This window comes from Saccostrea cucullata, unplaced genomic scaffold, assembly GCF_032062105.1.
Source record: "Saccostrea cucullata isolate Sc308-1 unplaced genomic scaffold, CSIRO_AGI_Scuc_v1 ctg2518, whole genome shotgun sequence".
Taxonomy (NCBI): Eukaryota; Metazoa; Mollusca; class Bivalvia; order Ostreida; family Ostreidae; genus Saccostrea; species Saccostrea cuccullata.
The window spans coordinates 7501-21877 of NW_026924945.1; the positions used below are offsets into that span (position 1 = coordinate 7501).

The 14377-nt window shown below is 33.2% G+C and overlaps 2 protein-coding genes and 1 long non-coding RNA gene across 3 annotated transcripts in view; 1 reads left to right on the forward strand and 2 right to left on the reverse strand.

Annotated features, from left to right (window-relative positions):
• The window catches only part of LOC134267673 (uncharacterized), an 11329-nt gene extending 5893 nt beyond the window's left edge, over window positions 1-5436 (forward strand). The window contains exons 6-7 of the mRNA XM_062749887.1: window positions 3573-3719; window positions 4466-5436. Of these exons, the coding sequence (XP_062605871.1) occupies window positions 3573-3719; window positions 4466-4487 (169 nt within the window). The 3' untranslated portion in view covers window positions 4488-5436. The remainder of the gene's footprint in view (window positions 1-3572; window positions 3720-4465) is intronic.
• Window positions 5336-10117, reverse strand: LOC134267674 (uncharacterized). Its single transcript, XM_062749888.1, has 5 exons — window positions 10054-10117; window positions 7970-8216; window positions 7516-7655; window positions 6062-6257; window positions 5336-5876 (listed from the first exon to the last, which is right to left on the reverse strand). The coding sequence occupies exons 2-4, from the start codon at window positions 8110-8112 to the stop codon at window positions 6208-6210; spliced, it is 333 nt and encodes a 110-aa protein (XP_062605872.1). The 5' UTR covers window positions 8113-8216; window positions 10054-10117; the 3' UTR covers window positions 5336-5876; window positions 6062-6207.
• A 7-nt stretch (window positions 10118-10124) lies between these two features.
• Window positions 10125-13073, reverse strand: LOC134267675 (uncharacterized). The gene is made up of 4 exons (XR_009992206.1): window positions 12964-13073; window positions 10939-11007; window positions 10563-10703; window positions 10125-10172 (listed from the first exon to the last, which is right to left on the reverse strand). It is a non-coding gene; the product is annotated as an uncharacterized LOC134267675 (long non-coding RNA).
• Window positions 13074-14377: the final 1304 nt, after the last annotated feature.

The window sequence follows — 14377 nt, forward strand, 5'->3', positions numbered from 1 at the left end:
AAAACAAAGAAAAAAAAAGGAAAATTGCAAAATTGAACAGACTTTTTTTCAGATCTCTTATCTATAGCTATTTTTTTGCATAAATAATTTCATGACGAATTTCATTTTTCAAAAAATAATAAAAATGTAAAGCGTCTACCTTATAATCATGATTAAATAAATTAAACTTTAAAAATGTTGTTTTGTCTTATATATTCGTGTTGCACAAAGACACTTCAATTTAGAGAAATTAAAACAAGCAAAAACATCCAAATGAAAAAAAAAATTTTCTTAATGTTCTAACTTAAATAGAGCTGGCCAAGTAAATCTGATGAGAAAGAGAGAGAGAGGGAGGGGTTAGATAAAAATATTTATATTGATTCTATTTATCTAATATTGAGAAATGTGAAACTCTATTGAAAAAGATGAGTTTTCAAAACAAATGAAATATTAAAGGAAAGAAAATTTCATTTTTGTTCTCTAAACTATATATACATGTATAGCTATTTATTTTTAAGATCTCCAAATTTAATATACATGTAACTCTTTGGTACTTATGTGTTGTTGTTTTTTTTTCACACGGAGTTCAAATGGTTTAAGCATTATCTGCAAATTAATTCCTTAAGCAATGACGAACTTTGTCTTTCATAAAAGCTCGATCAGCATTGATTGTCTCTTAACAGATCAATTATCAAGCTAAAAACTCAATCATCACTGAACTGATAATCTCATTGCATTGTGGAATAATATATTGTTTAACCTGCCATCAAATTATGGATAAATATTATTCAATATGCTTAAATATGATTTTATTTGTTTTGGTTGATAAAAAATCCTTATAAGTTCAGGGTCGGGTTTTATTTCTACATGTAAATGCTGACAGAAAATAAAATTCAATGCTGAAAATACATGACATAAAACCGCAGCAATATGCTTGCATTTCGTTTTATTTTGGTCGCAGTGCAGGGGATGGGGGTGTCCTTATATATTTCCGTAACATGTAGGCTTTACAAGGCTTAGCATATCCAAGCTTCTGGCACCAGGCACGTAGCATCGTTTTTGAGAGGGGGGGGGGGCAGCCAGAGAATTTTTTTTACTTCCCTGAAAAAGTTGACAAGCAAAAAAAAAAAGGTTAATGTTGCACAAAGTCAACTACTTTCAGTACCAATTTTTATACTACGTTTTCCGGACATCACTAATAGTAGAGGGGGGAAGAGGCAGACTTTTTTTTAATGTCAACTACTTTCAGTACCAATTTTTATACTATGTTTTCCGTACATCACTAATAGTGGGGGACCAACCAGACTTTCAATTATCAATTCCTTTAGTATAAGTAAGGTTGGGGAAAAAAAATGAAAGGTCACCCACCCCTACCCCAACAAAAGCTATACATATAAACCGTAAATGGCATCTTTAATTTAATTCTATGGGTGTGATTCTAAAACCATCCATTTCATAAAATAAAACCAGATTTTTTTAATTTTAGGGTATCATTATATACATGATTAACAATACTGAATTCATAGCAATTCAGTTCCAGGCTCATAGTGTTTATGATCGCTGTGCGATTTTGAAAATGGCAATGCTCAGAATTAAAGGTACAAATATAAAAATGAAGAATAATAGGCAGCATTATTTCAAATCTAAATAAAAAAGTGAATCTGCAAATTGTAGGGTTAATGGTACTGGGTGCACCTAAAACTTTTGAAGTAAAAAAAAAAAAATTATTTTAACTCGTGTTCATAAGAATTGTAAGTTTCTGCCATTTAGATTTTTAACCCTCCCCCCTCACCAACATACACATAATCCTACAAATGTTAATCCTGGGTTTATCTGTTGTGTAAATGATAGCGGATTATAACTTTTTCATTTGTTTGTAAAATTTCCATCTTTTGATTGGTTAATATTAAAATATTTTTACTACTAGACTGAAAACGATTTCGTGTATCCTTTATATTTTCAAAAAAGCAGTGTCATTATTGATCCAATACAGACAACCTTATAGATGCAGTGAATCAACCAAATTTCCTTTTTCTTTACTGTCTATTGTGTATCGTAATTACATGTTACATGTACCACACTTCACAATTTTTCTGTCTTTATATAAAATTTAGAAAGAAAGAACAATCAAATAAATTTTCGCTTCGCAGTTTCGCAGTAGCATTTAGGTAGCGTAATGTTGTTCCAGATATAATTTTAAAAAAATTAATTTTCACATATATGGTAACTAAAGATATGTCGTTTATGCTGAAATCTTGACCTATCGAGAGCAATGTTTAAATTAAAATAATTTTCAAATGAATTCTACAGGCTTATCATATTACTCTTGCATGGATTACCAGTAAATATTTTGTTTGAGAAAATAATTGTTAAAACAAAATTGAATGGATGTTGCCCGCTGTTCAGGTCTCCCCCTGGTATCATAGAAAAGTGAAATGTAAAACAAACACTCACTCATAATACTATACTCCACTGATGAATCCATAATATATAAATAACTAATATGTTTTACGGCGTGACCGTTGAGGCGAGCGCAGTTGTACCATAAAAACACTTGAAAAATTGATCAGCCACTTCAAACATCAAGTCGCACGAGACATCTCGACTAGCTTTGACGTCACATGACGTCACGGAGCTCGTCGGAGCTTAAGGAAACGGCCGACCGTCTGTTTTAAACTACAGATCTAGCACAATTTCGGTCGAAAAACATTGCAGAGTTATTTTTTGTTTCTTTGAAAGATTTCTACAAACTGAAAGCTTTTTATGCTCTACGTTATTGTTTATTTATTTATCTATTTCACGGAAGCAACCGACATGACTTAATTAGCATATCGTCAAAATTCGTAAGTTTCCGGTGACGTCATTTCTATCATTTCCGAAGGGCAAGGTGAAAGCCGGTGTTGTGGCATGGGGGTATTTTTTTGAATAAGGTAATGCAAAATCATTTCGTTAAGATTTCGGTAAGAAACAATGTTCCTTTATTTTTTTTACTATTTTTGATTTATTTGCGCAAAGGACATTGGGTAGTGCAGGAATTCTGGGAATGTTGCACAGAGAAATTTGGCTGACGTATGTACAGATTTCAATCCGAATTTCCTCTGTTCTTACACGTTAGTCTATTGAGCTCGCTTCGCGAGCGTCGCTTCGCGACGCTCGCTGCGCTCGCTATTAATTAATTGTTAATAATTAAAAGAGACAATGAGATAAAAATAATGTGCATGGAAAAATATTAAATATTATACAACTATTAATCACCGTAGTAAAATTACAGAAGAAAAATCATTTAACGTTCACTCTGAAAACGTTTGACGTTGTTGAAAAACATGACGTCATTATCAACCTGTTAAAGTATATTTGATAAAAATGAAGAAAAAACCTACTTAGAGTTGACGTAGGACCATAAGAATTCATATTTGACAACTTCTAACCTTACTCTATCAGAATCCATGAAAAACTCAAAATGCATAAAAATTGCCATAAGGACCCTTTTCACATGGGCGCAATCAATTATTGACTCAATTTTGACTTAATATCACTTTATTAACATTAAAGCACAAAAACAATTCATTGTACAAATATTTTATTTCTTACAGTCACCAATATATCCAAATATCATCACCGGCCCAGACGTCATTCACTCCTTTGAATTGTGCTGGTAGCAGTAAGGTGTCATCATTTGAGATGGTCACAGTATCCAATACACTGAAGTCACAGGACTCAAATTTCATACATGTTCACAGGTAGGTGTATAGACTTTGAAATTACCACAATTGACTAATTCTGGGACAGGTAAGTATGTAAGAATAGGAATGAGAGCACCAAATCCCCGGATGCACACATGGCTTTGTTTGTTATGGAACATTAAACCGAATACTGAATGGGTAGGCGTTACGCCATTGGCTGAAATCAGGTATTTAATTGTTTTCATTTTAAAGTAAAATTAATGACCTTTGAAATAAATGATGGGATGAGGGAATATTACAGAAACTATAGAAATGCCAGGGAAGATTTTAGGAGTGGGGGTTGATTTTTTATGCCGCGTTTTTTTATGTTTTTATGTTCTTTACTGCGAATCTCTAAAAGTTGAAAATAACTGCAATTTTGACCTATAAACGCCATGGGACCATGTATTTTTTTCAGTATTTTTTGTTAGGGCTTAGAACAAAGTTTGAAATGATGCTAAAGATTTTTCTGAAATTGTCATAGTAAAGTACTGAGAAGGCCTAAGGTTTGTATGGAGTTCTATGGGAAAATAATTAGTGGACTTTTCCCTATACAAGATGCTGTCTGATGGCGTAGTGTAGAATGTAGCGTAGAATGTTTTCCAAGTCAGCTTAAATGCAAAGGTTTGTTTTAAAATTTATCATAATGACTTGCAAAAATTTAATGCAGTTAAATTTATTGTATTCTTGAAAGATTGACTGTAACACAATTTTTTTACACAATTACAAATAATCAAATTAATTTGTTTCCAACTTTTTTTCAGGGTCTCTGCCAAAATCTTTTGAGGATTTTTCCTCTGCTAGAGCATCCATGGATGCAATTGAAACAATCCAGGACATCCCAACACATATGGATAATCAGGCCATGGCCTACAGTATGTACAAAAGTTGCCATACTTTTAAAGCAGTAACTTGCGTGCCTCCAAATGGTGCACTTACATTTTGCTCCATGCTGTACCCAGGTTCTACTTCTGATGTAGCTATTGTACGTCACAGCCAAGTTTTACGAAAGTTCAAAGCTGGAGACCTTATTTTGGTGGTCAAAGGTTTCACCATTCATGACCAGTTGCCCCAGGGTGTCTGCTTAATTATAAAAGCTCTTTTATCGACACGAGGCCAGTTTACCATACAAGAAGCAGCACTGTGTTACAAGATTGCTAAAGCACTTATTCATGTGGAAAGAGCCAACGAGAGGATAAAGAATTACGAGATTCTCCGTCACATACCATCTACTTACAGACCAATCTCAACAAAAATATTTCAACTCTGTTCTTGTCTTGTAAACTTGCAAGCTCCACTTTTGAAAGAAATTACTTAAAGATACATGTACTTATTATAAATTTGCATTGGCGTGTGACAGTATACACTAAACAGTGAAGATATTCATACCAAAGTGCAAGGGATAAGCAAACTTTGATTTGTTATCAATGTCAATGGTTATATTTGTTAACTTTGTAGTATGTTGTAATACATATACTTCAGAAAATGAAAATCCCTTTTGTTAGCATGGATTTATTACAAGAATGTTTGGCAATTCCATTCTTCATTTGACAATATAATTTGGAAGAGGGTTTACTTATAATTTTAAATCTCTAGTTTAAAGTACATTTACCTTTAAAGCACAACTCAACAAATTCATGTTTTCAACAATTTATCTATTAAGAAAGACCAAAATGTTACATTTTCACTTTGAGAATAACATCTTCAATTCATTAATAAAATGATTCTAAATTTTGATATTCTTTTTTTATGTAGTACATAGATTTTATTAATCATCATTGCTATTTAAAATAGTCTTATAAGCCAGAAGTTTTATGATGGATTGTGACATATCATATCATACATTTATGAGACTTAGGAACATTCAACACAATTAACACGATTACCCATTTTCCATTGTTAGAAAATTCTAGAGGTACAAAACTAAGTGTCAAGAAGTTCAAACCAGAACTCAGTTTTCCATCAGTGCTGGAATGAAAATGTTAATGTAGAAATCTATCAGCTTTGGAACATTTGCTGTCCATTCAATGTCTTTTACTATTCTAATCACAATGCAGTCTACTCTTGTCCACACAATTAAGTCGCAGAATGTTTTGTTACATATGTGTAGCTGGCCTTGAATTTGATGATAGTATGGGTGACTGGTTTTCAGGCACAGGGTATCTTGTTTAAGATCTAAAAAAAAAAAATCAAAAAACACTTAAGTTGTGTTATACCAGTACATATCCCCTCCTTTTTCAATATCTTCATACCATATTGAACAGCTGCACTTGTAAATTAATACATGTTTTGAAATCATTTACTCACCAAGATTTTTAATTTCAAAGTACTAGACAATACAGATTTTTAATGTTATTTACCTATGAAAAATCCTTCAAATTTTGTGCCCCATCTGCTACTGTTGAAGACGATGCTGTATATGGACACTTCACCTCTACAATATTAGGAATGGCGTCTTTGGCTTCTGGAGTTTGATAAAATACACTGCATGTTGGTGGTCGAACAACTAAGCCATCAGGTGAAGCTCCCAACACTCCGGATTCATGCAACCATATCCTTTTCAGAAAAAATTATAATACTACTGAATGCAAACAAACCATAATACAATTGATTTTGTAATGCAAACAAAGTCTAAGTAGAGCTTTTATAATCCTTCCACTTCAAAAAGCAAATTTTCTGGAATATGTTGGTAACTGAATATTTATGCCCCGCCATGAATATGGCCGGGGCATATAGTGTTTGTCATGTCCGTCTTCCGTCCTTCTGTCCTTCCGTCCCACTTTGTGTTTAGCTCTGTTCAAAGCTAAGTTTCAAAGAAACTATCCAAGATATTTTCATCAAACTTCATATGCTGATAGATATTGATGAGAGCTATGCAACTGCATTAACATTTTTTGACCTTGACCTGACTTTTCTTAAATAGTGTTTAGCTCAGTTTTAAACATACCATTCAAGATGGTGTTATCAAACTTTACATGTTGATACAAACTTGCATAGATGATGCATCTAGAGATGAACACTACCGGACATGCTTCGGATGCTGGATCTGACCTACATTTTCCAGATGAGTGACCAAATTAAAGTTTTTGGAGCAGGTCCATTCTTAAGGAACTATAAGCCCTACTTAGACCAAACTTGCTTGGATGATGCATCTAAGGATGGACACTACCAGACTTGCTTCGGATGCTGGATCTGACCTACATTTTCCAGATGAGTGACCAGGTTGAAGTTTTTGGAGCAGATTTATTCCTAAGGAACTATCAGCCCTACTTAGACCAAACTTGCATGGATGATGCATCTAGGGATGGACACTACCGGACTTGCTTCGATGCTGGATCTGACTTACATTTTCATTCCCAAGTAACTATAAGCCCTACCTAAACCAAACTTGCATGGATGAAGCAGCTAGGGATGGACACTACCAGACTTGCTTGGGATGCTGGATCTGACCTATATTTTCATTCCCAAGTAACTATAAACCCTACCTGAACCAAACTTGCGTGGATGATGCATCTAGGGATGGACACTACCAGACTTGCTTTGGATGCTGGACCTACATTTTTATTCCCAACTAACTATAAGCCCTGCCTGAACCAAACTGATCAAATTTTATACATGTACAAATTTCATGTTGCTTTACTAATATATCCTCGGCGGGGCATTCATGTCCTATGGACATATTTCTAGTTTTTTTTTACAATTAGACTTCAGTAATTGATTTCTGTTTGTCACCAGGATAAGTCCTGTTATTTGTTTTGACACAATGAATGTTAACATGTCAGAGATTGAAGGAATATTATTTTGTGCTGTATACCTGACTGCTCTACAGCTGCATCTAAGTCCTTTTCATACTTTCTCAAAGCATCATCTTCATGAGTGATACCCCATGCAACAGCCTTGATGGACTCCAGATTGTAAGCCGACATCAGCTGTTTCTTCAGTGACAATGTCAATCTGGAGAAGAAAATATGATTTTTGGTTATTAATCTTATATTTCCTGCATCTTTATGTACAAATATCTAGTCATTACAGTCGAACCTCATTATCTCAAACTCAATGAGACCAAGAAAAATGTTGGAAATATCCGTGGATTCAAGAATAACACATAAATAGTTATCAAGAATAAAATGTCCCAGTCTTTTATAAATGGTTTGGACTTCAAAATTACTGTGACATATCCATGAAATATGAGATAATGGGTTTGAGATAACAAAGTTTGACTGTAATTTTAAAAGTCTTTTTCGCAAAAATTTAATCACACGTCTTACCGCCTTTGCTTAGAACTGAGAACTGCACCAAAGTTGGAAGCTGATATGCTATATTTCCTTACAATCGACCACATTGGGTTGTTTCGTTGCCAATGCAGCTCTTTTAATGGATTCAGGGATAATGCATTCTGTAACCATACCATAGGGGTATCAGAATGAACATACTCTGGTGATGTTAATAGGTCTTCAATGAGAGGTACAGGTGGACCAGGTTCACATGGCTCTGGTTCAAGAATCCAATTCAATGCTGAAAAATTTCATTACTTGTGTCATTCTCAAAAATATCATCCATAATATCCATATCACATATACCAAGTATTTATATAAGAGTCCATACATTTCATTTTAGTGAACACTGTCATGGGTTTTTGTAATGTATGCATTACATATCAAATTTACAACTCACTTGCATATATTTGTTTCAGAATTGTTCCTGTATATAATTTTGCACAAACATGTAAAAATTGGTGCAAATGTACAATTAATATTTACTTAATTATTAACAAGGTTTCATAATGACAGAGTATTTAAATAATAGAAGAATGATCTGATAATTCGCAAGAATATGAAACAAAATATTTTTTTTAATGCAATTGAATAATTTATTTTTCCTTTCAAAAATGTATGCTCATGTACAAAAATGCTATCATATTTATAATATTGTCTTTCCAATTATTCAAAGGTTGTTATTAATATTTATTACATAATATGTTCAAAAATTGGGCAATATACATAGCCAACTATATTATACTCCTCATCTTTGTACATTTGTTCACAATTAAAATTAACCATCGTTCAGTAACAAAATAACAGTTTCATAATACTCGTAATACAAAAATCAAATCAAACTTAAATAACAACAATAGTTACACCAAAATCATAACTTCCTTCTTATATTTTACCAATAAACCTTCCAAGGTGCAAAAAACACTGGTCACTTTCATCAAAGGTTCGGTTTAAAGCACTTCAAATATGAAGCAAATTTTTTAACAACTGATTTATTTATATTTAATGATTGATCATTTTTTAAAAAAAAAAAAAAACCAAGAGGCCTATGGGCCACATCGCTCACCTGAGCACTGTGGCTAGGAAAAAGTAAAAATTGGTTTTTTATTGAAAAGTTTAAATCCAAAAGTAGTCCCTTGACCAATCATGGCTTTGCTTTTCTTGAGAAGGTTATTTTTAAAGAATTTTCCTATATATTTCTATATAAAAATTTGATCATCCTTTGTGGCATCGTCCTACCCCCGGGGAACATGATTTGAACAAACTTGAATCTAACTACCTAAGGATGCTTCCATATAAATATGATCAATCAGGGTTTTGCTGTTCTTGAGAAGAAGATTTTTAAAGATTTTTCCTTTATATTTCTATGTAAAACTTTGATCTTCCATTGTGGCCCCGCCCTACCCCAGGGGTTATGATTTGAACAAACTTGAATTGACACTACCTGAGGATGCTTCCATATAAATAGGATCAATTATGGCTTTGTCATTCTTGAGAAGAAGATTTTTAAAGAATTTTCCTATATATTTTTATGTTAAACTTTGGTCAGCCATTGTGGCTCCGCCCTACCCCCGGGGGTCATGATTTGAACAAATTTAAATCTACACTACCTGAGGATGTTTCTCCATAAGTTTCATTTTTCCTGGCACAGTGGTTCTTGAAAACAAGATTTTTAAAACATACCATCAAATTTTCATTAATTCCCAATTATCTCCCCTTGAATGAGGGTGTGGCCCTTTATTTGAACAAACTTGAATCCCCTTCACCCAAGGATGCTTTGTGGCAAGTTTGGTTGAAATTGGTCCATGGGTTCTAGAGAAGAAGTCGAAAATATGAAAAGTTTACAGACAGACAGATGGACAGACAGACAGACAAACAGCTAGATAGACAAAATGTGATCAGAAAAGAGCTAGAAATGAAACATTCCTCACCACAAAAGCCAGAAGAATATAGGGACCACCACCAGTAACATGTTTCTGGGAAGAACCAAACCATGCAGAGATAAATATCAATAGTCCTGAATCTTCGATGCAGGACCAAGTACGAGAATTGCTACAAACACTACTCCGGAGACTTACCTATTATCCTATGATGTAACGTACTTTGTTCACTGCAGCTGGTTCCCTCATAAGCTGGTAGCGAGGACAGCTAGTTCAGGATGTCCTGTCAACTTTATTCCTCAACTTCCTGTCTTGGACTGAAAAGCAATAAGTGGAAATCTTTAGTGTTGCCTAGTGACTTTGAATTAAAAAGAAAGTTTTTAGATTGTGAAGGGGGGGGGGGGTACTGATGTTGTGCATTTTAATTAAATGTACGAAATCTGTATTTCACAGTTTAATGCATTCATGTATTTTGTGAATTGTCTTAGGATTCATGTAATAATTGTTGCTATGTATTATTAAGCACTAAATCTATTCAACTGCATGTGTAAATGGGGAAAATGTGGATATGTAAATGATGTATAATTGCAATGTGTAAAATGTGACATTTTCTTATATGAGGGAGTCTGTTCATGTAATTTTTTTTTCATTAATTATTTTATTTATCTTGATAAAATTATTTCAATTAACAATATTGTTTTTCTTACCAGTCTGATGAACTCAACAAAGGTTACAGAGGTGAATGGTAGAAATATGGGTATTACAGGTGTCAAAACTCTTCGTTGATGACAGACTGCATGCCGCACTGTAAAATCACCATTTTGGATCTTTAAAAGGGGAGGCTACTCCTGAAATCAAAGAAATTGTCATAAAAATGAGTAACCTGATTTTCTTTAGGTCTCACACAAGGAAATAATTTCACTATATGTTACTATATAGCTTTAATTAAATAAATTAATTAACTAGACTCTCAGCAGATAATTCATGAATGAGAAAAAAGATTAATGCTTAGACAAAATTTGAGATCAGAAAAAATATACCCCTTATGCAGCTTTTAAGAAAGAAAATTGAGACTAAACATACCTATACCCCGAAATACACATGGGCAAACAGCCAACACACCATCAAGGAAGTTACATCGATCATGCGTACCTAAAAAAAAAAGGTTCCCTTTGATTCAGTGGCACAATTCTGATATTCCTAGTGCATGAGTCCAACATTAAAACTGTAGACCTACGTAAAGTTCATGAAAAAAGAAATGTTATTGTCTCTATATACATCATACATAGAACTACATTTGTTCATTTTGATTGGCTATCTCCTTGCATAAGACCTTTAAGGGGTAATTTTATGATATTTACCATGTGCACTGATTGCCATAAAACTAAAGAAAAAATACCAGCCTTACAAAGTCACTTAACCATGACCTTTGACATACCTTACTAAGAATACCCTGGACAATTTGGTTTAACTTAAGACTTCTGAATTTTTAAATGCAGGTTTTGATAAATTAACCATTTAATATACTTATGAGCTCATAAAACTGTCCTTTAAAACTGTATGATAAAGAGTGTAAAAACTTTGAAACATGTTTGGAAAGTATATTATCACACATGTGATATGGGATAAATTACACAGAAAGATCAAAGAAAATCACTGCAGATATGCGACAATAATTCTTATCATTGTTTATTGTATGTCAAGTCTAGAATATGATATATCATTACAAATATTATGATTTTTAGCCGGGCACATTGCTCGTAGAGCAATGCTCAGCTATAGCGACGGTGAGCAACAGAAAATGCTGCTTCTTCACCGCCAAATTGAGTTTACGAGTAAAAGTATGGTACGTGACCAGCCGCTGTTGAGAAAACAAAATCACCTTAAGAAATAGTAAATTGAATATTTTTATCATAATATTAAATTGTTTAATATTTTTTCCTGGCTCCTTTGACTAATATTTTACAAAGTAATTCAACGGGTGCGAAAGGTTTTCACCAGGTATCCCTGTCTGCATCATATTCTATAAACAATATAATTAAAATTAGATGTTAGATCGGCTCGCATACTCAACACACTAACATCTAACAAGTCATCCCATTGAGGGTCACGTAAGAGGTTAAATTCGGAACGCCTCAAGATTTATTTGCTTCAACAATATATGATGATTTTGCCAGCTGCGATTTGATTAATTGATAGAATTTGACCTCTGACGTGACCCTCAACGGGATGTTGTTAGATGTTAGTGTAGCGAGTATGCAAGCGGATCTAACATCTAATTTGAATTAGATTGATTCTATAAATAAAGGTTGTACTATCTGGCTAACACAAATGCAGGGAACATCATTAATGACTTGATGCAAATCTCACCGCTGAGGACACATCAGTGCAGAGACGTTTGACCTTAATCTTGCTGCATCGGTGTTTATTTACTTCTGTTTGTATATAAAACCGGATTACCCCAAAACGATACGTGATAAATATTTTTCGCTGTTAATTTCTAGCTATATTTTATTTTATTTTTAAAACTATTTAATATTATACATGCCATTGAGATATTTTTGTGTGTATTACATATTCTCTAAACGTCTGAACGTGATTTTAAACTGTCACCACAGTCCTTGTTCATTATCCTGTAAATGAGCCCGGCTCAATACATTTACTATGAAAATAATTGGACAAATTTGTGAATGACAATATTCAATGATGCATAGCAATTAATCTTTTCCTGACATTCACCTTCTCCTAAAAATTTGTCGTGTTATTTATTTATTTATTGCAAAGTCGTCCCTGGACTAGTGCTATGGTCAATGCAGCTGCAATGGGCCATGCAATTTCGAACCCTGCGTGGTGAGAGTTTGTCCCGAGACACAGTTAGATTATTCTAACTAGCACCAATATAGAATAAATCATACCGATTAATCAACATCACTACAATATGAGGACGTAAAAATATTATAAAACATCCTTTAGTCCAGCAATAACTGAATAAGCCACTAAATTGTTTTTGATGTACCTTCAAACAAATCAAATTAATGTTCTTGATTCCCACTTTTCACGTTATGACTGACTTAGTGCTTCTTGATACCAAAACAATTTTTCTATTACCTATAATTTTGACTTTAGGTTGAATTCGCCAATTTCATGCTTGCGAAGTTGTGTCAATGTGTGCATTACGACCGCTCCGGCTACTTTCGTTATTTCTAACCAATGAAAATTATCCTTACTTTTCTGTTGCGTCATGCAATTTTATTGCACGTGTAATGGTTAGGGCCGTGGATATCGGCCTGGATAGCTCAGTAGGTAGAGCACCTGACTAGTGATATAGGGGTCCCGGGTTCGATTCCCGGTCCAGCCACGCATCACTGAATTGTAGAACACACATCACAAGATTTCGAATATACATCACAAGATTATCGAACATACATCACAAGATTTCGAATATACATCACAAGATTTCGAACATACATCACAAGATTATAGAATATACATCACAAGATTTCGAATATACATCACAAGATATTGAATATACATCACAAGATTTCGAACATACATCACAAGATTATCGAACATACATCACAAGATTTCGAATATACATCACAAGATTTCGAACATACATCACAAGATTATAGAATATACATCACAAGATTTCGAATATACATCACAAGATATTGAATATACATCACAAGATTTTGAACATACATCACAAGATATTGAATATACATCACAGAGAATATACATCACAAGTTTTCGAACATACATCACAAGATTATAGAATATACATCACAAGATTTCGAATATACATCACAAGATATTAAATATACATCACAAGATTTTGAACATACATCACAAGATTTCGAATATACATCACAAGATTTCGAACATACATCACAAGATTATAGAATATACATCACAAGATTTCGAATATACATCACAAGATATTGAATATACATCACAAGATTTTGAACATACATCACAAGATATTGAATATACATCACAAGATTTCGAATATACATCACAAGATTTCGAACATACATCACAAGATTATAGAATATACATCACAAGATTTCGAATATACATCACAAGATATTGAATATACATCACAAGATTTTGAACATACATCACAAGATATTGAATATACATCACAAGATTATAGAATATGCATCACAAGATTTCGAACATACATCACAAGATTATAGAATATACATCACAAGTTTTAGAATATACATCACAAGATATTGAATATACATCACAAGATTTTGAACATACATCACAAGATTTTGAATATACATCACAAGATTTCGAACATACATCACAAGATTTTGAATATACATCACAAGATTTCGAACACACATCACAAGATTTTGAATATACATCACAAGATTTTGAATATACATCACAAGATTTCGAACATACATCACAAGATTTTGAATATACATCACAAGATTATCAAATATTGCAACGTTTGACATGCCATAAGCAGCTTTAATGGAGCGTTTAATTTCACTCTCGTTAACTGATT